Here is a 27,891-nt window from a genome sequence, read left to right as displayed (position 1 = left end):
ATCATATTTGTCATTTTGAGTAGTAGCCGAATTGAGAGTAGTTTATAAGGCAGACCTAGGACCTACTTTTAGAGAACACTATAACTGAAATGCTTTTATGATTTGATTATAAAAGATCATTTTCTTGGGTGGGGAAGGTAAGTGGCCAGCACTTAAAAACGACGCATATATAGTTAGTTTATTGTATGCTCCGGTCAGATTCTAAAGTGAGCACTAGCTGATTTTGGGATGGGTACGGGTCACCTAATCTATTTTTGAATACGATGATGATTATGCAAAGCATAACAAAAATAATATAAACTAACAGTACACAATAGTATTAAAGAATTTATGGGAATACGGAAATCGTTTCTGATTATAATGACATAACGAGCCGGTTAGAATGAAACTAGTGTCATTATTATCATTATATTAGCCGTCAACAATCCATTGACGCTGAAAATAGGCCTCCCGCAATAAAGGGGTTTTGCTAGTAATTATCATGCCTGGCAGGCGAATTGGTATCCGTAGTTAGGTTTAGATAATATTTTAAGAAAGATGCTGCAGCCCAACCCTTAAACATTAAATTCCCTGAGTCACCTCTTACGATATTCACGGGGTGGCTCATTCTATGCCGGGACCACACGGCATAGAATAGATATAGGCACAGCACGAAACAAGTGTACAAAGTTCATATCTTATTATTATACATTTATAATATTATTTTATTGTAACATTTTATAGTTATAACGTACCTATCATTAATTTTATTAATACTATATGTCTAAATTTACACACGTCTCTTATAAAAAGTTGTTCAGTTTTAGATACTATGATATAATTTATACTTTCATATCAGACTATTCTGTCCAGTTACCCTAGCATTTATTGCTACATATCATAGCCATCTAAACCCTAAGTTTTCATGTTGTTGAATACTAGATCTGTTATCGAGTCTCCAAAATATTATTGTCACGTGACTAAGTCCTAATTCTGTCGGTTTTCATATCTGCCTCCATCATACGGACATCTGCGTAAGAATAACGGCCCGGAGTGATTCTGAATGAGCAATCGGCGCTCAGTGTGTGCCGCGCCCTCGAGTCTGCCGTCCGCACCGCGCCGCCTCTCCCAAGGGACCCAGCAAACTTCCTACGACCGCGCGAAACTTTCCCAAATAACATTCCTTTAAAATAATCACCAGAAAATAGAAAAATAAGCTCGTAAAAAAGTTAACGCCAAACTTTGTTACAATTTGATTAGCTTTTGACTGTCGATAGAGTTCCCGCGGAAAGGTAAGTCCGTATATTACGTTATTTTTAAAAGTTATGTCCCTTTTGACCACTTTCCTCTCGTGAGGTAATTTGTAGCTCTTTCACTTAAATGAATTTGTTTTTTTTTTCTTGATGCAATTGATAAATTTCTATATTTTAGAAATATTACTTTTATATAAACATCTCAATATTTCAAAGAGAAAATGTTTACAGTATACATCGTAAATAACCAAGAAAAGGAAATACGCATAGTGAACTAATTTTATGTAGGTCGAATCTGTTTTAAAATTTCACTGACATTGTCGTTTAATATTATAATACATACGAGTATTTAATCCTAACCTTTAATGTCTCAAAGTAGATAGAAAAAATGTTTAAGTAATGTGAATATGACTGTCCACAAAAAAGAGGTTAGTTCTTGTTTAGTATCTACCTATTAAAGTACATACATACCTAGTGCCTTGTCATGTTGATATATTACATAACAATGGTGATGGATTTTCATACATATCTTAGAATATGGATAACTCTGTAACATATAAAGTATATTCATTAATATGATTATAAAAAAATCAATTAATTTCAATTTCTAATTACCTTTTGACGTTTATAACCTATAGTAATCACCTGTGACTATTAAAAATTCTTAAATTATATTCAATAAAAAATATTTCTATTCTATTCTGTTCCACTCATAGTTTGATCTACGATAAATAAATATATTTAATTTATGACAGTTTTTGTGTATAAGAATTTGAATATTCATTTTTTATATCATAATATTTATAGTAGGTATTCATTATAAAAGGTAGGACGTCTTTATAGTTTTTTGGTAAACCACATTAAATACCTTGGTTGACAACTAAGGCAGTTTAGAAGCTCTTGGCATTAGAGGGCGCTACGATCACATGTGTAGTAGTAATATTATTAGGATTTCATTTATATCAGTGTTTATAACGATGGACAATAGTTATTTCTTTCCAAGAAGAACTGGCAACTTGTTTACCATTTTTTTTTTTTGTATATGTACTCAGAAATGAAATAAAGAAACGTGTGCATTCATAAGTAAGCAAAAAACAGTTTTAGGTGAGTCCTATATTCATATATTGGGCTTACACGAAGCTGATTTCTGCTATTTCATAATATTATTATATAGGTGCCTACGAAACAATGGTTACTATAAACAGCAATTAATAATTTAAATATTTCTTCTATATAACTAAACAAACATATAACCTATAATAAGCATACAATAATGTTATGATCTGTATAGATACTATTAATATACTCCAGTTAAAATTACAATTATATTAAATTCGAGGCTGTAAATAGTGACCTCGTTTAATTTTCTTACTCACTTCCACCACCACTTCTACTCATTATGTAGATTTTTATGTAAGTATTCGTTCTTTAAGTTTCTTTCTTCCCTTACTTTGCTATTCGTTTCTACAAATTAGAAATTATTTTTCGTTTACAAAAAGTCGAATAAGTTGTTCACATTTTATTAGTACAACTCAAACTTTTAGCTGCTGTAAATAAATACAAATTATCAAATAAATACATACAGTATTACATAATTGAGTTGATTTAAAAGCACTGTAATTTATAAAATAAAAATAAAATACACGAATTAAAAATCATTTGTGTATCTTATGTTTTATATATTTTATATTGGTTTTAATGTTGGTGACATTGGAAACGTCTAGAATGTCAGCACATAGGCACGAAATATAATGAAACAATTAAGTTAGTCAAGTTTATTTTTGGACTCAAACAAATGTTGGGTAACACTGCAAAAACAACTTTGCACACTAACATTTCGGCCTACGGTAATTAACTAACATTACATAACATACGTTCTTGACTACTCATTTTATTATATACTAGTTTTTGGCCATGGATTGTACTCATATTGTAAGCGGAGTAGGATAAAAAGTAGCCTCTATCGCAAATATTGCATATACTCGTATCTACAAACCAAATTTAGTGAAAATTAGAGCTCTTAAGTTTTCTGGAAAAACTTAATACGTTATATGTTAATTTTGCTGTTTAATGATAAAAACACGTAAGCTGATACGGTCCCCACCCAGTAGAAATTTATAAAAGTTTAATAGTTTATATTACTTTTGTTGACTATTGTACATAATAGTTTATCAGCAGTCGGTATGAAATTTCCGACAATGCACAAACTTATAACTTGCTTGGGCATCTCGGAAGTCGCCCTGTCTAAAACAGTCAGGCAAGATCTAAATATCTATATTAGATTATTCAAATGCTATAGATGCATCTATTAAAACTGATTAACGTCCCACTGCTGTGCCATGATGTCGGGCAAAACTCGTGTTTTTTGTGTATTAATGTTGAAAAGTTAATGCTGGCATATTTGCTCATGTCTATAGGCGACGGTTACCATTTTCTATCAGGTGGGCCGTCAGCTTGTTTGCCATTCTAAGTTGTATAAAAAAAAAATTGGAATTAATAAACTTTAAAATAATTTAACTAATCATCTTAAAAGTTGGCACATATAGGTAAGTATTATTTCTTGAAAAAGGTTTTTTGATATTATTCTTATAACTTTTCATTAGTTGGACTGCAACAGACATAAGTTTTTATACTATTTAAACCAACTTACATACCTAATTATATTGATCATTTTTCATGATTCTGTTGTTTGCTGTTGTTTTACGCTATTTTGTTGCAATTTGTTACAAATCGGTGCTCCACAACCTCAACTTCCATCATACTTATATAAATATTCCAGTATTACAAACTAAACTAAACTACGGGAATAAGTATATACATAAAATATTCTATGTGCTAAGTTAGGATATAAACTACTCTAATACTAAATTGCATGAAAAAGTGACAAACATCGATCTTTCCATTCATCCTCTTATTTATGATATTAATAGAAATATTAATACAAACAGGAAAAATGTCTACCGGGTTTTGCTAGAATTATATAATTTTATCAGCATTATTATTCTTCCATTCTTATCCATTTGGAGCAAGTAATTTTTTTTTTTCACTTTCATTCATTTCCTTTCTTGTTACGAGTATATCAAGTATCACACAATTATTTATTCAGAATAACAAAAAGTTACACATTAGAAATAGTACTTAAGAATCATCATGACATACAATTTATATTTGTAATTATTTGTAACCTCATTTTTTTTAGGTATTATCCTCATTATCATCCATATCTATATTTAATATTTTTCTCAAAATATTCTCTTTATTCATCATATTATAAGAGTATGCAAACATATTCTTTATTAAAAACACTTTGTCTCCTCCACAAATTGTGGAATATTTTTTATTTCGTTTTTTTTAGGGATTTTTATCCTGCGGACATGACAATTCCATTGCTGTATAAATTGTATGATAATGTAGATACTTATGATTATATATATACACATTTTTACTAATGTTATAAATGTAAAAGTTTGTTACCTTATAGCGTCTTAATGGCTTAAGCAATCACTATGAAATTTGGTATAAATGCACTGGAAAAGTGGAGAAAAATATAGGCTATTTTTGTATCAAGATCAGGAAGCATAGCACGCAGAAGTCGCAGATAAAAGATAGTATTTTATAAAAATTATATATATATATATATATATATTAGACGTCCAATAAAACCAATCATAAAGCTATATTCTGAAATGTTGCACAAAATATTTCGATTAATCTCTTGTCGTTCTGATAACTGACAAGGAGATTATATCGTTGTAAGAACACTGGTCGTTGTTTTATTCTATTTAATATATTTATTACAATAAATTCCTACTCTTTATATATACTAAACATATACAGACAAGTATCGATTATATTTAGGTATTATATTATCGGTATTATATGTCCGCAATGCGCGCGTAATACCCATGGTATTACGCGCATAACGCGCATTACGCAGGGGTTCATAGGCTACGATAACCACTTACCATCAGGTGGGCCGTATATTTGCCACCTCAGTGGTATAAAAGAAAGGTAGGTAACATTCTGGGACAGGAACTCTACTACAAGCAAGCGATGCTTGTGTAGGGTACTACCCGCTCGTCACGTACACACCATTGGCATAAACAGGTTTACATTGGCTCGCGCAATGCCTTAGCGCGAGTTTGACACTAGTATTTTAATTTAATTTATTTACATAAATACATGTAGTTATAGATATAGATTTAAACTTGACTTTGGACGTGGACTTACACATACGTAGATACCTCCTTATTTACAAAAATTAAAATTTCTACAAACCTACATTATTAAGTATATTAGGACGAAATTAAAGGAAGATTATGAGACATTTGATGTATTTATAAATAAGAGAGATACATTTAGATTGATCATTTAAATATATTGCACAAAGGACGATTAAAATCGGTACAGAATTGTGGAATATATCTTGTAATACTACAAAAGAGACTTATTAAATTTCTCTGTTTATAGATATAATTATAGTTTTTCACCATATTGATGATTCCAAAAATAGGCCATATTTTCTCTTATGGTAACCCTTCTACATTTGTCAGCACGTCAAAAGAGCTTCTTTTATGTGTATTCTGTGACTATATGTATTTGTCGCATTCTGTTAAAACTGTGGTCTAACAGAAGCGACAAATCTATAACAAGCTAAAATCAATGATCAGAATAATTTATTTTACTCTATGTGTTTATTAATTTTTATTGCAAATAAACTTAATTTATTTTCAATATTGAATATAAATACCTAGAAATAAATCTTTCGTTACACATTATTCTTTTGTTATTGCATACTTCTTTGTACTTTTATAATTACGTTTTATGTAAAATTTACGTATATTGCTACGAAATGTACATTACGTCTGTTAACGAGTCTGTATATTGACATCAACGTAAATGTGATTCCAAATACAGTTCATAAAGATCGGAATCAGTACATATTCTACTCGTACCTCTTATGAGGTGCGTAAATGTACGATAATAAACGCGTGATGAAACTTTGTAGATATAGATGTGTTGTATGAATAATTTAGAATATATAATAATACATTGTTATTACATATCTAAAAGCTTCAACAATATGAATATTATATACAATAATGACATGTTTATTACACTGGCACTTGTTAACGGTATTATAGATAGAGTCTTATATTAGATTTTGAACTTAAAGGTACATTTTATTGTAAAAGGTAATCGACCTTTATAACATTTTTTTTAAAATTCTTAAGTATATAAATTCAACATAATGCATCAATAATTTAACAACCCATACATCGCAATTAATCACGCAAAGCCGTTAAAAAACCCACAATAGCCGTTTCGGACGCCATTCTAATTCAGGAAACCCCAAGAGAACTAATTCTAAAATACAACATACCCATCTGAACAACAACATGGTGTCTAAAAATGATAGAAAATTCCAATATGTTGGCCGCTGTATCGAAATAGCCAAGTCGATGTGCCTCGAATTTTTCTCAAGCATTATCACACTTTTGCGGAAAAGTAGTTACCGGTACGCGATCGCGTCCATACTCGTTTTCAAAGAGTGTGACAACGTTATGTGATATAACGACATACAGATATATAGACGTCAAATCATTATTGACTGATGAAATCGCAAAAAATGATGCGCGGAAGGGACCGAAATAGCTTTCCTTTATATCATGACATTACTTACGTACCTCATCTAAGTAATTGTAGTACATATACTTGATTATAAATAATAATTTAATAAGAACAGTATTACAAGAATATTCTAGTATCATATTCTTCTAGTGTTTCATATTCATTCAACCGAAACTGAAACCGCTTAACCTATTTTAATGAAATTTTCTAAATATGTTTTGTTTGCAAAACTCGAGAGATAAGGTGCAATCAGTAGGTAATAATACGCGGCAAAACAAGGTTAAAAAATAAAATTAAAATCTATTCATTTTGTAATTTAATAAAATAATATTAGTAACTCTAGTACTTACTTAACCTAGATAAGAAAATCTTCAATATTTATTTGGGTCTTAGTATATTTAACAAAATTAAAGTACCTAACACACAGTCACTTCCAGGAATATTTTTTTTAACTAGCTCCTACGCTATCTACAAGCATTTGCTTGTTTCATATAGGTTTCTTTTTTTAATTACTGGAATATAAGCTATTGATGTATAAGATAGTCACTAAAATTGCTTTAGGTATTTTAATTTAGTTATAAATATGTACTGAAGAAGTAAAATATTTTCAGATATGCCAACACTAGATTTAGAGGATAAAGTTAAAAATATTTTATAAGACGATTAATTCCATAAATTATATGCTTGATGTGTATTAGAGTTTTAACCTGTCTTTATGTTTCATTGCCCCAACAGACTAATGGACAACCCAGGCTTTTGGGGCTGAAATAAGCCGGCGTGACTGGAAATATGCAGCAGCGTTGGTGGTCCTTATACTTGCTAGCAATATTTATGTTGGGACTAGACTCAAAGCTTGTCGGTACGTATTTTTAAAATATTAGAAACAGAAAATAATAACACTCGTAAATAATAAAATATATCTCTTTTAGGTCAAGCTTTTCAACCGGAGTTTGCGGAGCCATTGACAAATCTCACAGTACCAATAGGTCGTGACGCTACATTCAAATGTCTAGTCTACAATCTTGGAGGGTATAGGGTAAATCAAAATAAAACAATATTGTCATATCAATATTATAATTACTATAAAATTAAAACTAACATTACTTTCAGGTAGGGTGGGTGAAAGCAGATACTAAAGCTATACAGGCAATTCATGTTCACGTTATAACTAATAATCATCGTGTTGGAGTATCGCATAACGGCCAATCTATTTGGAACCTGCATATAAGGAACGTTCAAGAGGAAGACCAAGGCCAGTATATGTGCCAGATCAATACAGACCCGATGAAAAGCCAAGTACGTAAATTTAGGTTCCTTAATTTGACATAAAAGCACTCCATTCTGATTCATCTATTGACAACTGTGTAGATGCCTGCCTGTTTGTATTTTGTTGTGTATTGTTTTCTTTAATTTGTTCACTTTGTTTTTTACAATAGCCGTGTATCCTAATTTGTCTGTATAAGAATTCCGTCGTCATTATTTCGGGAACAAATAATTTTCTACTTTTAAACAATATTGCCTCTTTGGGACCCCAGTTTTCTGTTGGAAACAATATATTTCGTAATTTGTTATATCTATAATACAAAAATAATTCTATTAATAATCCAATAATAAAAACTGAAAAATAAGTTCCTAAAATTACGTAAAATAATAAAACATCACAATGTATTGATAAATAATTGATGTAAAATGAATCACTATATTCTGTAACCTGTAAATTAAATGATTTTGCGTATAAAATAGATAACAGTAATAAGGGGTTTATTACCCACGCAATCTTCCAGAAATAGCTAGCTTTAATTCCAATCATAAAGATAATATCGATATTATGATTCCTGTATCCATAAATCCAATATAATGATAAAGAAAATAATAAACTACTTACAATTTGAAGTAGTTCAGTGGTATCTGTAAGACTACCGGTCAAATCTGAGCAGAAAAACGGCCATGAAAAAAAGAATATGAACAAAGACAACAACATACAACATAAATTAGGATACTTTCGCATAAAATATAAACATTCAAATAATGAATCCAACAAAAATATATATAATATCCATAAATTTACAAATAAACAGACAAATCCTGATGAAAACCAAATAAATCCCCAAATTGGCATCGCATCAAAATAACTTAAAATTTCCGATATAGAGGCAAAGTTTAAAAAAAATGAAGATGTACCCATTTCAATCACATTTTCCTCTTCTCCATGATAGTACGACATAGTTTTGATCCCATTAAAAGCAACTAGCGCATACATTGTGGTTACAAATACCGAATATAATGGCACTGAAATAGAAGTCATCATAGAAGGACTTCTGAATGAGGCATCTCTGGATAGAAATCCTATTATACCATATCCCGTTCCAACAGATAAAAAACCTCTTGTAATAGATGTATAGCATGTTTTAAAGTTATAATTATTCCAGTCTAATGCAATCTTTTTTGTATGCCACGCTCCACTAGTGGACAAAGCTACACATAATAACAATATTATTACTAGACATAAATAAAATGCTAAAATTTTAACAATAATTAGAATGAACTTTTCTTTCTTCATTGACAATATAAATAAAAGTGTCATTATGCAAAAACTTGCTAGTACAGATTTCCATTGATAAACACACCACTTAGACATCATTGTATTGTTATCACCGATCATTCTCTCAAAAAAGCAGTTACTAGCAGTTTTCATGCCACAATCATCATCGAAAAGAATTTGTGTCTCTAAACAGTGCTGAAAAATCGAGACATTAATTCGTTTAACCATGCATTTTGTGTCGTTGTAGTCATCACATGTGAACCATGGTGGTGGATCTATGGCTGCATAAAATGAATATTGCAAGTACCAAGATGATAAGACAGTTAAATATACTGTTTTAAGAATTACTAAGAAAACTGCTCCATATCCAACATTGCGAAATAACGGAAAAAAGTTCCACATTGAAATCACGTCACAGTTTGTATACTGTGCGATGCATATTTCTGAATACACCAACGGTATTCCAATAAATATTACAGCTAAAATATGTATAGCCGTGTGGATATAAAAATTATTATGTGATATTTCTATAACCGAAGCCATAATAGATATTTCATTCATCATCCATGCCCAGAGAATAAGTCTATAGTTACTGTAAGTCTTCCACCGACATTTGATATCTGTATAAATTTTCCCATCCATATTATCCTTTCCTTAACCAGTTGGTTTCTAGAACGAAAAGTATCAAGTGTTTTAGTCCATCATTTAAATAGAAGTTTTATTATGTCACATCAAATCAACCATAGCCATCCAGATAATTTATTATAGGTATATATATTCGTAAAAATAGGTTTTCTATTAAGCTCGATGGGCAGTCCATAATTTGTTGTCAGTAATAAAATTAAATTGCGATTATAGTAAACATAGGGGAGATAAAGTGAATTAAACTGCATGTAGGGAGAAACGCAGCGGGTAATGATTCGTGCATGGTGCTCCTAAATTATTGCGCGGCTGTGTAATTTATACGCTCGCCTGATAACGACATAAATCGCCAGCGGTGACAGCCCTAGGCTTTGACGTCTACGTCAACGGAGCATGACTACACTCTACTGAGTATTTTTTTATAATCCTTGACACTAAATAAAATCTTTTTCTTTAAAAATATCAAAGTAATTTCATTACAATTTTTTTATTCCAAAATTATTATTTAAATAATATTTCTTTTTTTAATTAATAAATATGTTATTAAAATAACTTATTGTTAAATAGCAACAATTACAAGTCATATTATATTATAAATATTTAAAAGAACAAATGAAATTTGTTTCAATACCCTTGAAATATACAAACACTTTAGCTTATATATAAGCAAAGCAAATAAATACTTATATATATATATATATATATATATATATATATATAATTATTTCTTTTAGTTTTCTGGTATCAGCAGTACATAATAGCTTTGCTTTGTTTGAGATTAGGCAGCGCTGTGTAATATATTCAGTGGCACTTATTTATTTTATTTTGAAATAATTTTTTTAAAGCCCATTAGTATTTATGAATTAATTATAGAAAACATTTTGAATTACATTATTGGTTTATCTTTGATTCTTATACATTATTATGCGCTGTTTTGTTAAATTTCGTAGTTACCTGAATGTCATTTAGTATTTGTGATTTTCATTACCTATTTTTACATATGTTCCTTTAGATAGAGTTATACAGAAACAAGTGCATACAAGGGCTCTATCCATACATTATCTTGATTCTCTCTATGTAATGTCTGTATATAATTAATGTTTTATTTAATTTTCTACTTCCTATCAAAATATTTGAATAAATTTATATAAACAGATGGCTCACCTGCAAGTCGTGGTACCACCAGATTTTATAGCCGAAGAAACTTCTGGTGACATTATGGTACCTGAAGGAGGGACCGCAAAAGTTTCCTGCCGCGCTCGTGGTATGCCCAAGCCAAATATAATCTGGAGAAGAGAAGATGGTGCCGAGATAGTTATTAGAGATGCTCAAGGCAGTAAAACTAGAGGTAATTATAAATGTTAGTACCCTATTTGCACTCTATGGGGAAAATAACCTATGTTTTATCGTTTTCTTAATCATAATTTTACTATTCCCAAAAAAGATAACCTTATTAGAACAAAGGAAACTTCGCCTGTAAACATGAACAACACTATAGATATTACAGACTACATTATACTTCCCATGATATCTGTCATACCATGGTATGATGGTATTATGATGCTATGCATAAAGATTAAGGCGTTATAATAATTCGCAGCCCTATAATTACGCTATATGTCTCTTCAAAGCGAAACACAGCCATGTGCATAATTCGTACGCATTATTGGGACACAAACTATCTTATGTTATGTATAATGTTTTGTTCCATATTTTATTCAAAGAGCATCATCCACTATTTATAATAATTGTAAATGTTTCTAATATTAAGTAATTGGCTAACCACTCTATACTGCTCGTTTTATTATATTACATTCCAACAGGTGAACGGTTAGCTTATTTATCATTCCAATAGCCATAAAAATGTAATTAAAATTATGATTTTAATACAGATATCTCTATGCTTTGTTTTTTTTATATTATAGCATAATAATTATTATATTTTATAGTGGCAACATATGACGAAGAAGTTCTGACACTCACAAAAATCTCCCGTTCGGACATGGGTGCTTATTTGTGCATAGCGAGCAATGGAATCCCACCATCAGTAAGCAAGAGGATACAAATCAAAGTACACTGTACGTATAATTTTACAACAATCAATTTATCTGTATTCATAACATTATGTATACAGCTTGTTTTGTGGACTATACGAAACCTGATGAAGTGAAATAGTGGAAGATGTTTTCCTTTCAAAATCTTTTTCCAAACTTATTCGCAAGACGAAATAGGGCCGCGGCAAATTCTTGGTAATTGTTGTTTATCTTGGTAACTTTCAGAGGTTTCTTGTTATTAATGGTGTTATTTAATGTCGTCGAGAGTAGCTTTTAATTATTTTCAGGCTGTTACGGACTGTTTGTGTCTTCACGTCAACTCAGACGAAGTGACCCGGTTTTGTGCAAGACATCACTGTAATATTGATATTTTACTTATTTAATACATGAATGAACTCGATATTAAATTCATTTTATATTAAGAGAAAATAACATACAATATAATAAACGAAAGAGGCTATTATGAAGATAATATCTAACGTATATCGTAATGATCTTTGTTTTGAAATTGATCTGTTATAAGAAATTGAAATGAAAATGTTATTACAGGAAAAGCTCCAATTACCTTTGAAACTTGCTTAACGAATAAATATAAAATAATTTGTTATGATGAATGTTTATAACTCATCAATTTAATTTGAATAAATAATATATTACATTTATTTTTCAATAAATAGCTTTATAGAAGTATTATTTTTTGTACAGTCCATCCAGTGATCCAAGTACCAAATCAGCTGGTGGGTGCGCCGCTGGGCACTGATGTCACCCTCGAGTGCTATGTCGAGTCATCACCCAAGTCCATTAACTACTGGGTTAGAGATTCCAGTAAGTGTACATCATCATCATATCAGCTTTTAACTGTGCACTACTGAACATAAGCCTCCCCCTAGGGGTTTTTTGTTAGTCTATAATTATACATTGACATATATAATTACAAACTTTTCTCGTAAATAATGTCACACACACATACACATACAAACACACACGTCATTACTTATAATTTAAAACTAATGAAATTCATAACTAATGTCTTCAATTCTGTCTTCTAATGTTTATATTGGAAGAAGAAGAATCCGGTGTAACCTAGTCGAAAAGTCAACATAACCTTGTAAAATTGTCATATTTTATCTAAATAATCTAATTGTTTCTCCATCTCTTACAAACCGTAAATAATGTAATACGAAACTTAATACCTAGTACAACGTAGTTCTTATATACCAGAGGGAGACTTTGTACAAAAGTCGATTGCTTGGGTACCTCTGTCCCATTCATGTTTCAACCGTGAAGCAGTTGTGTTTGCATGGCTGTGTTTCGGTTTGAAGGGTGGGGTATGGCGTGAATTTACTGGGTACAGAGGAATAACACCTGAGTCCTCAGGAATGACAAAGCATGGGGGGTATCATGGGCGAAATAGTATACTCTGTTATGTCCATGGTACTGCTCATGTCTATAGGCGACGGTTACCACTTTCCATCAGGTGGGCCATCAGCTTGTTTGCCATTCTAAGTTGTATAATATATATATATATATATATATATATATATATATATATATATATATATATATATATATATATATATATATATATATATATGACACCATTAGTATGTTTTCATAAAATACTAGCTTTTGCCCGGTAATTCGTATGCGTAAATTTCAGCAGTAAGAAAACCAATGAAATATCAAGATAAAATATATACCAGTTTTTAAGTTAGAAATTAGCATCCTATTTGATGCAGCAATTTTTACATAATGCCAGAACAGATATACACAAACAGACAAACAGTTTTTAAAAACTATTAGTTTGACTTTGATTGCTCTATTTAAAACTCATCATGTAATTTTTTTTTTAAATATACCATTTTTAGACATTGTCATTTGTATTATATTAGTAAGATTCCATATGCTTAAAGTATATATTTATATTATATTAGTATACATTTATAAGAAAAAATAATAACAGAAACATTTCAAATATAAAAGGGGGAACAATATATTATTTTATATTCTTATAGAACAGCGGAGGATAGTGGGTAATTTCTTTTATCAATCTTAGGGTGTTGGTATGAAGTTGTGTTTTGTGCCCAACGTCAAGTTAAGCAGTCCGCTGGGATATTTCTTTCGGCTACTAGAACAAAGATTTTCAAATACTCTCTAAAAATAAAATCAATAGGTATATATTTTTATATAAAATATATATCAATTTATTTTGTAAAACCCATGATGCTATTATTTAACACTTTGTTTTACAAATATATATACTTTATTGCATACTTTATTGATAGGTAGATAATGATCATACATACAAAAAAAAACAGTATTGATATATCTAATCTGATATTAACAAAGTACACCTATTTGTATGCTCTTTCAAGTTGTATAAAAAATACTTTTAACAAAAGTCGTACTCAAAAGTGAGTACCTCTGTCTCATTCATGATACTGTCGTAAAGTAGTTGTGTTTGCATAGCTGTGATATGCAAACACAACTACTTTAGCAAGCAAAAGGGATATGGCAGTGAAATTACAGAGTACATAAGCATAACATCTTAGCCCTCAGGAATAGCAACGCATGAGGGGTCAAATGGGCTACACAGTATACAGTTATGTCCATGGTACTGTTGATGTCTATAGGTGACAGTTACCACCTTCCATCAAATGGGCTGTCAACTTGTTTGCCATTCTAAGCCGCATAAGCATAGATGACATTGCAAGCGTAAATAGAGAATTGAGGTAGGTACTTACAATTCTATGAATTTGTTGATATGAAAATATGTCAGAAAGAAAAAGAGACTATACAGCGTATCTCTGCCTTTTACTCCTATGTACATATAAATATTTTTATTTACCTCAATTTCTATATAAACTTATAACTTCCACGAATTACGTGTATTTCATTATCTCATTTGACCCTGGCGCAAGTACTTAATAAAACGACTCCCTTATAGAAATTACTCATTTTCTGTCGCAAATTAGTAATATATTCTCAAACGTTCTTCTACAAATTAAATTCCGCCTGAAATATCACACAATCGAGTCAATTCATGAAGGAATTACGAAAAATAATGTAACGTCGCGCTGTTAGATACTCTGTGGTAACGTTTACTTGCATCATTCTGTATTTTATCGTTTTTAACCGTCGACTGTTTTAAATTGGTTTGTTTTTTTGGCATGATCCCGGGGGCGGAGTGCAGCTTGCAAGTAATGAGATATTAAATTTTAATTTATGAATGCGTCGGTTAAGTCTTAAGGAAATTGAGCTATTGTGGTGAAATAAGACAATGCTCATTAGTTCTGTTTGAGTGGACTTGCCGCCTGTTTTACAGCGGTACCGTGCGGCCTTCCAACAATGCTTTTATAATTTATAACCTCCGGATGCCCTATATAGCTACCACCATCCCCTAAAATACTACTATACTAAATGAATAGAAGTTTTGTGGCCTGGGTCTTTGAGATACAGCTCCATTTTATTTCGTCCAGTACTATCATTGTCTAAATATTTTTTCCAAATTTTATAATATTATTTCGTAGTTTAGAATAAGTTTTTTTTTATTTGTAAATTTATAACACAAAAAATAATAACACTATACTATTTTATTAGGTATAATATTATGTAAAATTAATTTCATATCAGGTAGGTACTTAATTAATTATATTTTTTGCGGTTAATTCAACTTATGATATTTTTGTATATATTTAGGTTATTAATAATAATAAATATACAATTCATAAAAAATAGGATCTTAATAAGTTTGTTACTTATTAACAAGAGAAGTATATTTAAAGATTAATAATAAATAATAATTTAAAAAAAGAGTAAGTATGACGACAGTTAACATATGTAGTATTTACGGAGAAATATTACATTTATTAAATTATCTTTGCATTATTTAATAAGTAAAGATATTAAAAACAAACGTTAATTGGAAGAAATAGATATCATACCATGAGTATAAAACATTTTCATGTATATGCATTATCCTTGTATTTAATCCACATACATATCTCGCATTGGTTTACTGCATAAGGAATCGAATCTTAGCAAACATTCCTTCAACCAGTCAAGCTTATGATTCACCAAGTTTCTACTTAGACCGCTGAATATTTGGCGTGACTCACAACTAACAGCAACCGTGCTGCAGCTTAGACTCAGTGAAAACAGATCTATTATGGATGTATAAATAGGTATATTCAAAGTTAGGGTTATAAGATTTCCTAAACTAATATTGTAAAGAAGAAATATTTGATCTGTTTGTAATGGATAAACTCAAAACTACTTAAGCGATTTTAAAAATTCTTCCACCAATAAAAAGCAATATTATCAACAAGTAACACGGATTGTACTTATTGTAAAACAATCTAACTAACCACCTGTACAAAACCGCAGTGGACCGCTAGTTTTATTATGCTTTAAAAATGTATTAAATATCCCACTGCTGGGTAGTGGGATATTTAATAGTCCCTCTTTATAAATAAAACGATATCGACATTACCACCTTACTTAAATAATTATTAGATATATAAGTAGGATTTCGATCCGAATTTTCATTGTCTTTGAAAATAATAATATTTGTATTACTATTTATTTTATATAATTATTTATTTTATATAATTAAGATTTTCTACTTACATAATTATTATTGTAATAATTGCTTGTTGTTATTTTAACGTGTGGAACCCATCATCTCCTATTTAAATATAATTTTGGGAATATCCTTTTTATTTTCTATTTATAATTAATTCGGATTTTAGTTAGCATCCTCGTTGTTATTACAACGAATGTAAACCAGAATATGAATTAATACGAATATATATTAATTGTACTATAAAATAATGTAAACAAATTCAGTTTGAATATATTATGTTATGGAAGTAACAATGTATTATGCCGTAACGTTGATTTTTGTTTTTCTAATACAAGCATTAAACAAATCAAAGCCTTACTCACCTGACAACCCTGTCAAATATGCCCAAGTGATCATTATACACCCTATGTGAATATAAGGTTATTCAAGCACGAAATGTTCGTTTATTCAACTGATGAATCCATATTTTATTCATATTGCCACGTATGAGGTGAGGGCTTCCATCTCTCTATGCTTCCCGAAGAAATTTCATATAAAATTCTTTACAGACATGAGATATTCACATAAATCGTTTCATTTTGTGCCTACTAGTAACGTGAGAATATGTCAAATTTTCCCTATATTAAATTGTAGAGGTGAGCGTTGCAGCACTGCATAGATTATTTATGATGCATTTCAATAATCTCGCTCGTCATGACATTTCCCGGTCGTATTTCCGTCCTAAAAGACCGAATGTGTTCCAATAACATTGAAAAGTAGAAACATTACTGGGGAATCATAATAAAACCGCACGTAATATCCACAGTGAAAAATCCATTAAGTAACACCTATCCGACCGTAAAATAAACTGAAGTAAGTTACGTAATAAAACATTTATCTGTGTGTTCTTTGATCTAATAACGGAGATATTGTGTGTTTGAGCGTATACGTACAATGTTAAAGCTCCTAAATCTCTATTACGCATTCAAGAAACAATACACATATCACACAACATGTAAGAATAATGTTCGTTTAAATGAAGAAAAAAGTTTTTCCTGTAAAAACATAATTTATACTTTGTCAGTAAAATCATTATGCTAATGTAACTATACATTTTTAAAGGTTAATTAAAAACAAATTAATTAATATTCTCACGACTATACGATGCACTCGATACGCCTAGATTGTACCGAACATATTAACATCCAACGTGATAGAAAGCGAGCGTATCGTTGTCAAAATATTATTGTGGTGTCCTACATAGTAGATAAATAATATTATTTTCTTACATCGAATTATCACTAAACAAAGAGTTATCCGTCAATGACAGAACGATTTCGTTGAAACAGCTGTACCGCGTCCTACTCGCAACAAGCCGTAATCAGCTGGATGAAGCGATACTAGCTGTTACTTAGAATTTCCCCTACTCCACCCACACTGCCGACGGCGGTTTTGCAAACTTCTACTCGGCAGTTGTCGCATGAAATTTACGGGTTAATTTTCAATGGGGACCGAGTTTTGAGCTTCTGGAAAATTTAAGTTCCAGATTACGCTTGGCACTCATTCGTAAAGGAGAATACGTGACGTACCTAGTAAAGTACTAGGTGCGTATAATTTTGCTGGGCTCGGTTATGGTGCTGACGTCGCTTTCTGCTGACAATATGAATGACGGCCCTTTAATGTTGAAAGGTTAAGGGAGCCACGTCAGATCCTCAAAGAGATTGTTTTTCAGGGTTATGTATTATCGCTTTTAACACTAAAACTCTTCTCAGAAGTGAATATTATTTTTAGTTTGTTATTTTTTGGTTTAAAATTGTGCTCTAAATGTATTATATACTAAAGCGTTCAGATTAAGACATTGTATCATATTAATTTTCAACCGATTTCAAAAAGATGGAAGTTCTCAATTTGTTCAAAATTCAAAATATACAACCAATTTTTTTTAATGTTTGTTAACATTACCTCAAAACCCTGTTAGTTGTAAACCTATTTGAAACTTTTTTTCATCTGAAAGAACGTATACACAGACAATTTATTTTAAACATATTCATTCAACATGTTTTTAAACATACTTTTTAATACTGCAAATAAATTACAATAACTGAGGAAATAAAATGGGGTACGGTGATATGCGACATTTTACTAATCTCTGAAAAATATATTTATATCGTTTTACTGTTTTTACAAACCGTATACTGAAAACCTTTTTTTATGAAGTTGCATTTATCACACTGATGTTTTCATATTGCAAGACATTTTTATATTTAGGTAGTATTTTTAAGTCTATTTGTCTATTATAATAATCTCTATAAATATTCGATTATATATTTAACTACGAATACAACAAAAAAATCTTCTAAGTATTGTATTATTTATTGTATTAGATTTTTTCTTGTAATATGTGTTGCTAATAAAAGATATATAAAATACTTATATAATAAACTGTATAAATAAAAATCAATTGTCGAATATATGTAAGCGTATCAAAACGACGATATCTGATTGAATATGTTTTGGTTGTTTATATTTATTAGGGTTTTTATGAAAGAAAATGTTTAAAAAATTGTATGAAAAAGTGAAAATTTTAGATTAGAAGATCTCCATATAAAAAAGTGAGCAAATGAGTACTCACTTTTTTATATAACTAATGAAGGACATAAGACCATTTCTTTTATATGATGATGGAATAAGAATATACTAAGTTAACACACACACACACACACACACACACACACACACACACACAACAATCCAATAGAACAAAATATCGAAACAAAACTCTATATTAAGCCACCCGGCTATCGTATGATATCTTTGTAGATCAAGAGCATTAATGGGTCTTTTAGGATCCTTCTCTTACAAGAAAAGCGCCATACACACTAACGGGACCTTAATCTTTTTGCTGCTTGGTTTTGTAGCATTTACCGTGCTAACTCTTGTCTTAAATCATCAGAATTATATTCTACTTGGTTATCAATATTTATGACTGTGATGTCTAATTTTAAAATATTGTACATTTATTCTATATTCAGTTAAATAAACATACAGGTTCAGTGTCGGATGAATCCGACAGGGGCGGAACGGGCACGAAAATATTTGTCGATTAAAACTAACTGGGGTTGTTAAAGGATAATGAATTGTAATCGTACAGTCACTCATAGTTATCTCACGTCTATTATTCTAGTCTAAATTAGCTTTAAACACAATGTTAACTGTTAACTTTACTTCGATGTAATATTTTCTATGTTGTACTTTGTGCACTACTAAGAACCTATGGGAGAACTAGTAATAGTCATAACTTAGCGGCTTAGCCAATATCGCAAGTCTTGTTAGATACTAACATAAGTCTATTTTATTTCGCTTGCTACAATGTCGGTTTCTTTCAAATTTAATACAACTTTGTTCTCGTTGTCCGATTTCTCTCCACGTCGAAAATTCTATGCCCCACTTTCTTGCACTTTATTGTATTTAACGGATTACTTACTTTAATCTGAAAATGATTTTCAAATGGAGGGGATAATGTTTTTGAAAATAATAACTAATAATTTCTTACGTATTAATTTTGGAATAAATTACACTTCATTTGTTTTATGCTCCTATTGTAAGGTTAAATTAATTTTGTGATCTTCGCTACACACCAGCACCCTAAATTTTGAAGTAAATGTTAGCTGTAGCATCCTTCTATGGTAAGAGGGAATTCTAATGAAAAATACCTCGCTCCGCGGCGGCGCGATAAAAACGCGAGGCGTTATTTTCACTCGAGCATCAAGCGCTAATTAATAAAACGCATTAGGCTCCCAACTTGTTTTACTTCTGCGTTATGATCCGTGGTGTGTATTGTGGTCGTTGCCTTTGTTCGTGAACTTACTACGAGTGACTGGCGCTTTCATACACATTGCCAAAACCAACCCTAAAGGGCAAACAGTACAGGATCGTCATTTTGGTTTGTCATCAATCTATGTTAGGGCGGCTGACATGTAAGTGTTAATTAAGCAGTCCTCACTCGAGCGTAATTAAGAGTGTTACAGTGTTATTTTAGACATTAATTGAGATGAAATTTCTTGTTATAATGAAGCGGGTGGGGGAGGCGTATCTCGAGTAATTTTGTTTGAAGGCCACCTTTGCCGCACGTCGCAAAGCCGAAGAAATACACTGGAGAGCAAACAAACTTAAGTTTCGATCGAAATTAAGATTAGGAAAGACGTTGCTGGTGTTATCGCTTCCTTGTAAACTTGTTCGGTAGTAAAAGATAGGCCTACTACTAAAGTTAATGCGCTTTATGTAACAATTGTATTTAGCCGATCTCAAAATCGTATTTAAATAACCTTATGGAATTTACAGCAAAGTAAAGAAAAGAAATACTCCGTAAAAAGCTACTTCAACCATGAACATGCAGCAATAAACGACGACATGTTTAGTAGACACATTGGATTGAAAATATTTGAATTTAAAACGCAGAGCTGTCTCTTATATGCATAAGATTCCGCGTAGATAAGTAATAGATTTTATTTCGCAACAAACTATTTTTACCGTGCAAAAAAAAAGGCGACAGCAATAATTGACACAAAATTAAATGATATACCAATATAAAAATAAACTCTAAGGATTGCTCATTTTTGCAATTTAAAAATCACTTCAGATTTGACGGTATAATCACGAAATATTAAAACAGAAAAATTGAGAATCTTTTTCTTTCGTAATGCTTAAAACTAGTGAATTATGATAAACTTGAAACTACAAATATTAATTTAGTTAAAAGGAGAATTTAAAAATTGGAGAACATAGTAGATTTTTTTACAATCCAATAGTAATAGTGATGTAACAATAAACCGTTTTGTATTAGACTGTAATACCACTAAGTACAATCTAATGACAATAGAAGGAACCACTAACGGCTTATCTTCGAAGATTATATTAGAGAGCATACCTAATGACATCATTAGGTATGGACAGTGGTTCAGTTGAGAAGTATCTACTTACGTACGATGTCGGTTATTTAGGTATGCGTTGATCCTATAAATGTATATTCTTTTACAAATCAATTTTTTTTGTATACTTTTTAATTTAATAATAGTAGTAAATAAGATATCCACATACGTCGTACTAATATTATACGAGTAAGTGTAAAAGTTGGAATGTAGATGTTTTTACTTAATTACACCTAAACGGCTGAACATATTTAAATAAAATTTTGTACACGGATTGGCCCTTATTTAACACATTAGAATATAGAAACAGTTAATAAGTAAATAATAAAACAAGAGAAAAATAATTTTATGCATATTTATATTTTAGGGCATTTTCTAAGATTAATTTTTCAATCAATTGAAGAATGACTAAAATAGACGTGCACCAGTCTTTTATAATAATATATACAAAGTTCCATCAAGTGCCGACAATTACAATTATTAAGATAATTCTATGCATTTTGCATTTCACAATATGTCTAGTTCAACTAAATGACACCCCCATGTTGAATTTACCAAAGAAACTTATTTCTTATTTTGCATTTGTAAATTTTCTGATCGATGTATATGAATTTTTAAAAATCCTTGAATGCATTTCAATTTTTTTTTTAACCTTAATGAATGTTTCCATTAAGTAACGGTTCTTAGCATTTATATGTATTATTATAAACGTTCTACGTGTTTCTTTTACGTGTATCAAACAAGAGGCATCTCCTTTGTAATATTAGTATTTACCGGCGGTTACAAGTTTTATTGATACTGTACGTCCAATAACCTGAGTCGAGAGTAATACCAGGTCTATTTACACGCCGCAGCGCTGCAACAGTGTCTTCTTCAGAAAACGAGTCGCTTTATCATTTGTGGACAACAGGCACTTGGGGCTTATTGTGGCTATAGGCTACATATACCTACTTTTACATAGCTAAAGGATTGTTTGAGCTACTTTAAAAGGTGTAGGTAGGAAATGTTAGCGCTTTGTAGCTCCTAGTAATATATCATTATTCATACTTTGCAATAAATTATTACGAGTATTCTCTCTCTTCTTTTGTTATAATTTCTCAGCCTTTTTTAACGTCATTGAACATTATACTTGATGCACTTGTAAATTGAGAATTAACTCGCAAATAACTAAAAGATGCGAACTTGAATATTGCTATAAATACAACAATTATGTATATTTTGTTGTTTTATCATCAAAATATATTTTGATTTTCACAATCATATATTATGCATTATTTAGATCCATCATATTTTTACAAATTTATAGGTAAAAATTATTTAAAAATTCAAATCAACATAATGCTGCTTATGATGTAATATTAAGTTGTGGTACATATAGTGAGGCCAATAGTGAACCGTTGAATTCTACGAGTAGTTCAAAATTTTAAATATTTGACTACGTATAACTATTAGTATTCAATAATCTTGGTTAATAACAATCATTCTTTATATAAATAACATCAATTTCTTAACCAGGCAATAGCTAATATCAATCAAAATATTAAACAAATGTAATTTTTACATACGCAAACTATATATATGGTAAAATGGAAACCTTAACAGTTTTAATCTCTGTGACAAGATTTTAGTTTTATGTTAATTATGGTAATTCTCGAAGATACAGGTACTTTTGAAACTAATGCATATTGAACGATTTTATTAAGTTTTAGTACGTAGGTATCATCTTATTCTTTTTTTATAAAAAAAAAGAAGGTATATCATAAAAATTGTATACTTATTAATGCCTTTGAAGAATACAGAAACCGTTATAGTTAATTTCTAAAGTGCAAACCTTGACATGCACAGGCAGGGTTGCCCTTCCATCATCACTCCTAAAAGAACCCTTACTTACTACTACCTTACTACCTACCTTACCTACCTACCTTACTTACTTACCTTACTTTGAAATTATACTTTTAAAGGTAATAATATATTTTATTTTTATTTAGATGAAATGGTAATATCATCCAGCAAGTATGAAGTGGTAAACACAGTGATAAGCTCCTTTGAGAGTCGTATGGCGTTAACAGTACGGCACCTGACATCGACTGACGTAGGCGGGTACAGATGCGTTGCGAAAAATTCACTCGGTGAAGTGGACAGTATTATTAGACTTTATGGTAAGTTATTTTATTTGAACAAAAATATATTTTTTTAAATTAGGAGTATTTAAATTATAATTATTACTATCTGAGTTCTGTAATTTTGGATTTTTTTCTCGGATAAAATAAGATAAAATCTGTCGTATGTTTATTTACTGTATGTACATATCTATATACTATTTACAGCTTTTTATCAACCATATAACCATATTATTATTATTAGCCAGTACGCCAATATTTATAGTTATAGAAACGTGAGAAGAAACTAGCCCCATTCGTACAATTTAATAATATTTCCAAGTTAAAAGAAACAACGAAATAAAGATAAAATAGTGAAAATTCTGTATTTTTTATTTAGTGTTATGGTAGCAAATAAGCGCCCCGTGTGATGTTTAACGGGATCACCGTAGCCTATAGATGCCTGCAATACCAGAGATATCACGCGCGCGTTGCCAACCCTTAAAAAACTTTTCACATCGTTTTTGAAAAATTCCATACCATCTTTAGGGAAAACATCAGCAAGAAGATCATTCCACAATCTCAGTGTTCACGGGAGGAAGCTCCGTAGGAATGATATAATTTCTGTCGTTTGGACACTTTATGATAGAGTTTATGAAGAATTAAGCATCACTTATCGTCAACAGACTCGATTTCAATACGGACAAATTTCATCGTATGCACGAAATTCAGATCTAAACCTTCTGATTTAGGTTTCATTATAGACTCCGAAGTTTTAATTCCTCTTATTAGTCCAAAAAAATTTATTATTATATAATACTAATAAATAATACTTTCACATTTATAATTTTCTTACTAATGTGAAAGTGAGTTTATTACCCTATAGCGCCTTAATAGCTTAAACAATTACTATGAAATTTGGTATACATAAATTATATGAGATGAAAAAGGATATAAGTTTATCCCAGTGAGTGAAGATATCGCAGTCACGCGAACGAAGTAGCGTGTAAAAGCTAGTCTATATAATAAATCCTATTATTAAATATTTCAGAAATACCTGGACCGACGATTAAAAATACAAGTCCAGCAAATCAAAAAGAAGATTACAAGTATTCTACACCAATTGAAGGACCCGACAATCAATTTGGTTCGGCAGATCGATCAGACGATGAAGACGATAGAGAAGTAGCACTAGAAGTATCAGATAAACCATTAACTACACATAAAATCGATAATGCTACTATAAAAAATCGTACAATTAGTTACTCAAATTCTGTAAACGACCAAAAACTAAGTAATAAAGTTCGTAAAATTATTAATAAATTTGAAATAGTCGAAGAGTCTGATGTAAGTGGTAATAGCAAATTTTATTCTAAAATATCGTTAATTATTGCATTAGTATTAATAAATTTAGATTTAACATAAAAATAAAATGGATATATTAAGGTATACAGGGTTTCAGGGAAATCACTGCTATCCTCTAAAGAGATAGAAGTAAAAGAACATATAAAACATAAATGATATACACAAAGAAAAAAAAAAATAACTACGTTTATTCGTTAATAAAAAATATATTTACATAAAAATAATGTTACTCGTTGGTAAACACATTACTTTAAAAAGTCTAAAAATATATTTTTTTTTTTAATTTGGATTTTTGTTTGAAATATTCAGAAAAGTAAAAAAAATGATGAAGTATTATAAATATTTATAATCTATTTTTCACGAATTCATTAACTGGCAGCATGTACAACGATATGCTTATTTTAAAATATTTTTGCCTTTTTCTAATAAAATTTCAATTATTAATTAATTACATTTTCTTCTGCTGTTTTCTTGTAACTATTACTTCAGAGGATTTCCCTTAAAGACTGTATATTATTCATTCTTGCTTACTACTTATTCCTAAATCGATTCTGAAATATATCCCTTCCATTATTTACTTTCAAAATGTAAAGTATACTTAAAATCAATATCTTCAAAATAAAATGTATTGCAGATTATTCGATCGCTTTCAGATATAATTAATTGGGCTTTTTGAAGTAGAACATAAATTGATATTGATGAGAGACTTCCGTAGATATGAAAATTAATATCGACGTTCCAACATCGTCGTTAGTACTTTAATATAAGGTAAATACTTTTAATTTACTTATATTGATCATATTTCGATCACTTTGTTACCACTTAAACTAAGTACGTACTTGAAATTGGTCGATATTTTGCTGTAATGCAGTGCTGTAGTGATGGAAAGATAATACATATATAAGTAAATTTTGTTTCGTAGCAACCTTTTAACGTCCCACTACCGGACACAGATTCCAAAAGTGAGGAAAAAGTCCAGGCTGGCCAGATAGCTTGCTATAAAATAATGTGGTAGTAATAAAAGTGCGACTAGATACTTAACCTATTAAATTTAGTAACTTCATACTGACTTCACCTTTATATTTAAAAGTGATATATTATATTGATAAACGCATAAATTTTACATTTGTTTGTGAATTTGTGAATTTCAATGACTTACATATACAGTGCTCTTATATATATAACCGACTTTAAAAAGGAGAAATTCTTAGTTTAACTGTATTATCGTGCAAATTTTTCGCGATACCATAGCTAATTTTGAACCGAATCAATTTTGAATGCTTCTTATTCAAACGAAAGTATTTTCTCACAAATAGATTCTATAAAATTATTTAAAATTAGTTTTTTTCTGTGAAGAGTATCATTATAAAAAAAAGTATAAAATAGAAACAAAGTAAAATAAGTACGCTGTATTTTCATTAAAAGAAAATAAAGTATATTTCATTTTGTGTTCACCATTATAAATTCAGAACATGAATACTAAAGCTATTTATGTGTACTTAATCGTTTTATGTCTGTTTTGCGATGCAATAATACCTTTATTATTTTTTTAACCTTCATTACACTAAATTAAAACAAAATAACAAATTATGGTATTTCAAATCATACATGTACTAATATTTATTTTGTATATTTGTAGATATTTTTTTATTTTGCTGTATTACTTAGTGGATTTTATATTTATAGCATTGAAGTACAAAAAATGACCATCATAGTTATGTTCATGAAATGTAGATGTAAGGTATTAATATAAAGTAATAATAAGTATAACATAGTGAATTATATATGTGATATAATCAGTAAAATATATAGTAAATGATTGACTGAAACATGTGGCAATAATTTAATCGTTGCATTCCAAGTTTTTCAAAATCTTTATAAATAATAATACTTAATATCTTTCTCTTCCACCTTTAATCTTCCTTCTTTCTCTTATATGCAATATCATAATATAAATACATACATATGTATAATTAAGATAATTTATAATACTCATCATGAAGTTTATAACAAAAATAGTTATAAACTTTTTATTTTATTCACGCAATGTAACCCACATGTTACGCTATAAATAGATAAATATATTAAATATATAATATAATCAAAATGTGAATATAAATAATTATGTGGTCCATATATCAAAAAGCGCTGTAAAATATGAATAATATTATATCGAGGTGAAATAATTGTGTTAATTTAAATATGTAATAAAATGTAATTAAAATCCGATTATTGTTTTATTTTTTAATGTCCTAATCGATGTATATTAAAAAAATTAGACACAAACATATTTCAACGTGTATAAATATATCTATAATATATAATCACACATAACAAATATATATTTTGCAATTTAAGATGCAGCTATTTTCTTCATTGAAAAAAAAATACTGATAATGAGAAAGTGCCCTCCATTCTGCTGAATACAAGATCTAAAACATACAATTACATTAAAAAGCTTTAAATCTATAATATTTATGAATATATTGTAATTCTAAGTATATAAAAAAAATACTTTTTATAAGTAATAAGTTATAATCTAATGGAAAAAAGCTTTTTAACGATATGATAATGTTAGTAGAATAACAATATAGTTTTTGAATTCATCATTCAAGTTTCCTCGCATACAGACATTGAACTTTTCCCTCTCGTACTTCATTACGAAATATCAGTTGGAAGTATAACAAACAAGCAAACTCAAGTTCCGAAGCCAGGCTGTGGTTTGTTCCAAGTTTCCAGTCCAATGTGGCGGATTACCCGACATCTTAGCTCATCTTCATTATACGGAACTTTGGCATTTTCACACGCCTGCCTTCTCCCACACGGGCGTGTTT

The 27,891-nt window shown here is 30.0% G+C and overlaps 3 protein-coding genes across 4 annotated transcripts in view; 1 reads left to right on the top strand and 2 right to left on the bottom strand.

Annotated features, from left to right (window-relative positions):
* The window catches only part of LOC113518046 (lachesin-like), a 252,845-nt gene that overhangs the window by 212,821 nt on the left and 12,133 nt on the right, over nucleotides 1–27,891 (bottom strand). The window lies entirely within an intron of this gene.
* Nucleotides 1,075–27,891, top strand: LOC113518022 (protein amalgam-like). 2 transcript variants are annotated; one of them, XM_052901869.1, is made up of 10 exons: nucleotides 1,075–1,271; nucleotides 7,599–7,722; nucleotides 7,793–7,899; nucleotides 7,974–8,159; nucleotides 11,203–11,395; nucleotides 11,997–12,125; nucleotides 12,807–12,926; nucleotides 23,582–23,752; nucleotides 24,744–25,039; nucleotides 25,711–27,891. In XM_052901869.1, exons 2-10 carry the CDS (start codon nucleotides 7,653–7,655, stop codon nucleotides 25,714–25,716), a joined length of 1,278 nt encoding a protein of 425 aa, XP_052757829.1. In that variant the 5' UTR covers nucleotides 1,075–1,271; nucleotides 7,599–7,652; the 3' UTR covers nucleotides 25,717–27,891. The 2 variants fall into 2 exon arrangements, with proteins under 2 accessions (XP_052757829.1, XP_031769050.2); XM_031913190.2 differs by having other exon boundaries at nucleotides 24,744–27,891.
* Nucleotides 8,136–10,460, bottom strand: LOC128202246 (sodium-dependent noradrenaline transporter-like). The gene has a single exon (XM_052901850.1). The coding sequence runs from the start codon at nucleotides 10,045–10,047 to the stop codon at nucleotides 8,179–8,181; it is 1,869 nt and encodes a 622-aa protein (XP_052757810.1). The 5' UTR covers nucleotides 10,048–10,460; the 3' UTR covers nucleotides 8,136–8,178.

This window comes from Galleria mellonella, unplaced genomic scaffold (genome assembly GCF_026898425.1).
Source record: "Galleria mellonella isolate WM207_F2 unplaced genomic scaffold, CSIRO_AGI_GalMel_v1 utg132, whole genome shotgun sequence".
NCBI lineage: Eukaryota > Metazoa > Arthropoda > Insecta > Lepidoptera > Pyralidae > Galleria > Galleria mellonella.
Note: the sequence above shows the minus strand (reverse complement) of the source record. Positions and strands in the feature narration are given on the sequence as shown.

Coding starts and splice junctions, on each gene's coding strand:
- LOC113518022 (XM_031913190.2), top strand. CDS start 7,653: ATGCAGCAGCGTTGGTGGTCCTTATACTTGCTAGCAATATTTATGTTG. Junction 8,160..11,202: donor CAGACCCGATGAAAAGCCAA/GTACGTAAATTT, acceptor TTATATAAACAG/ATGGCTCACCTGCAAGTCGT. Junction 11,396..11,996: donor TCAAGGCAGTAAAACTAGAG/GTAATTATAAAT, acceptor TATATTTTATAG/TGGCAACATATGACGAAGAA.
- LOC128202246 (XM_052901850.1), bottom strand. CDS start 10,047: ATGGATGGGAAAATTTATACAGATATCAAATGTCGGTGGAAGACTTAC.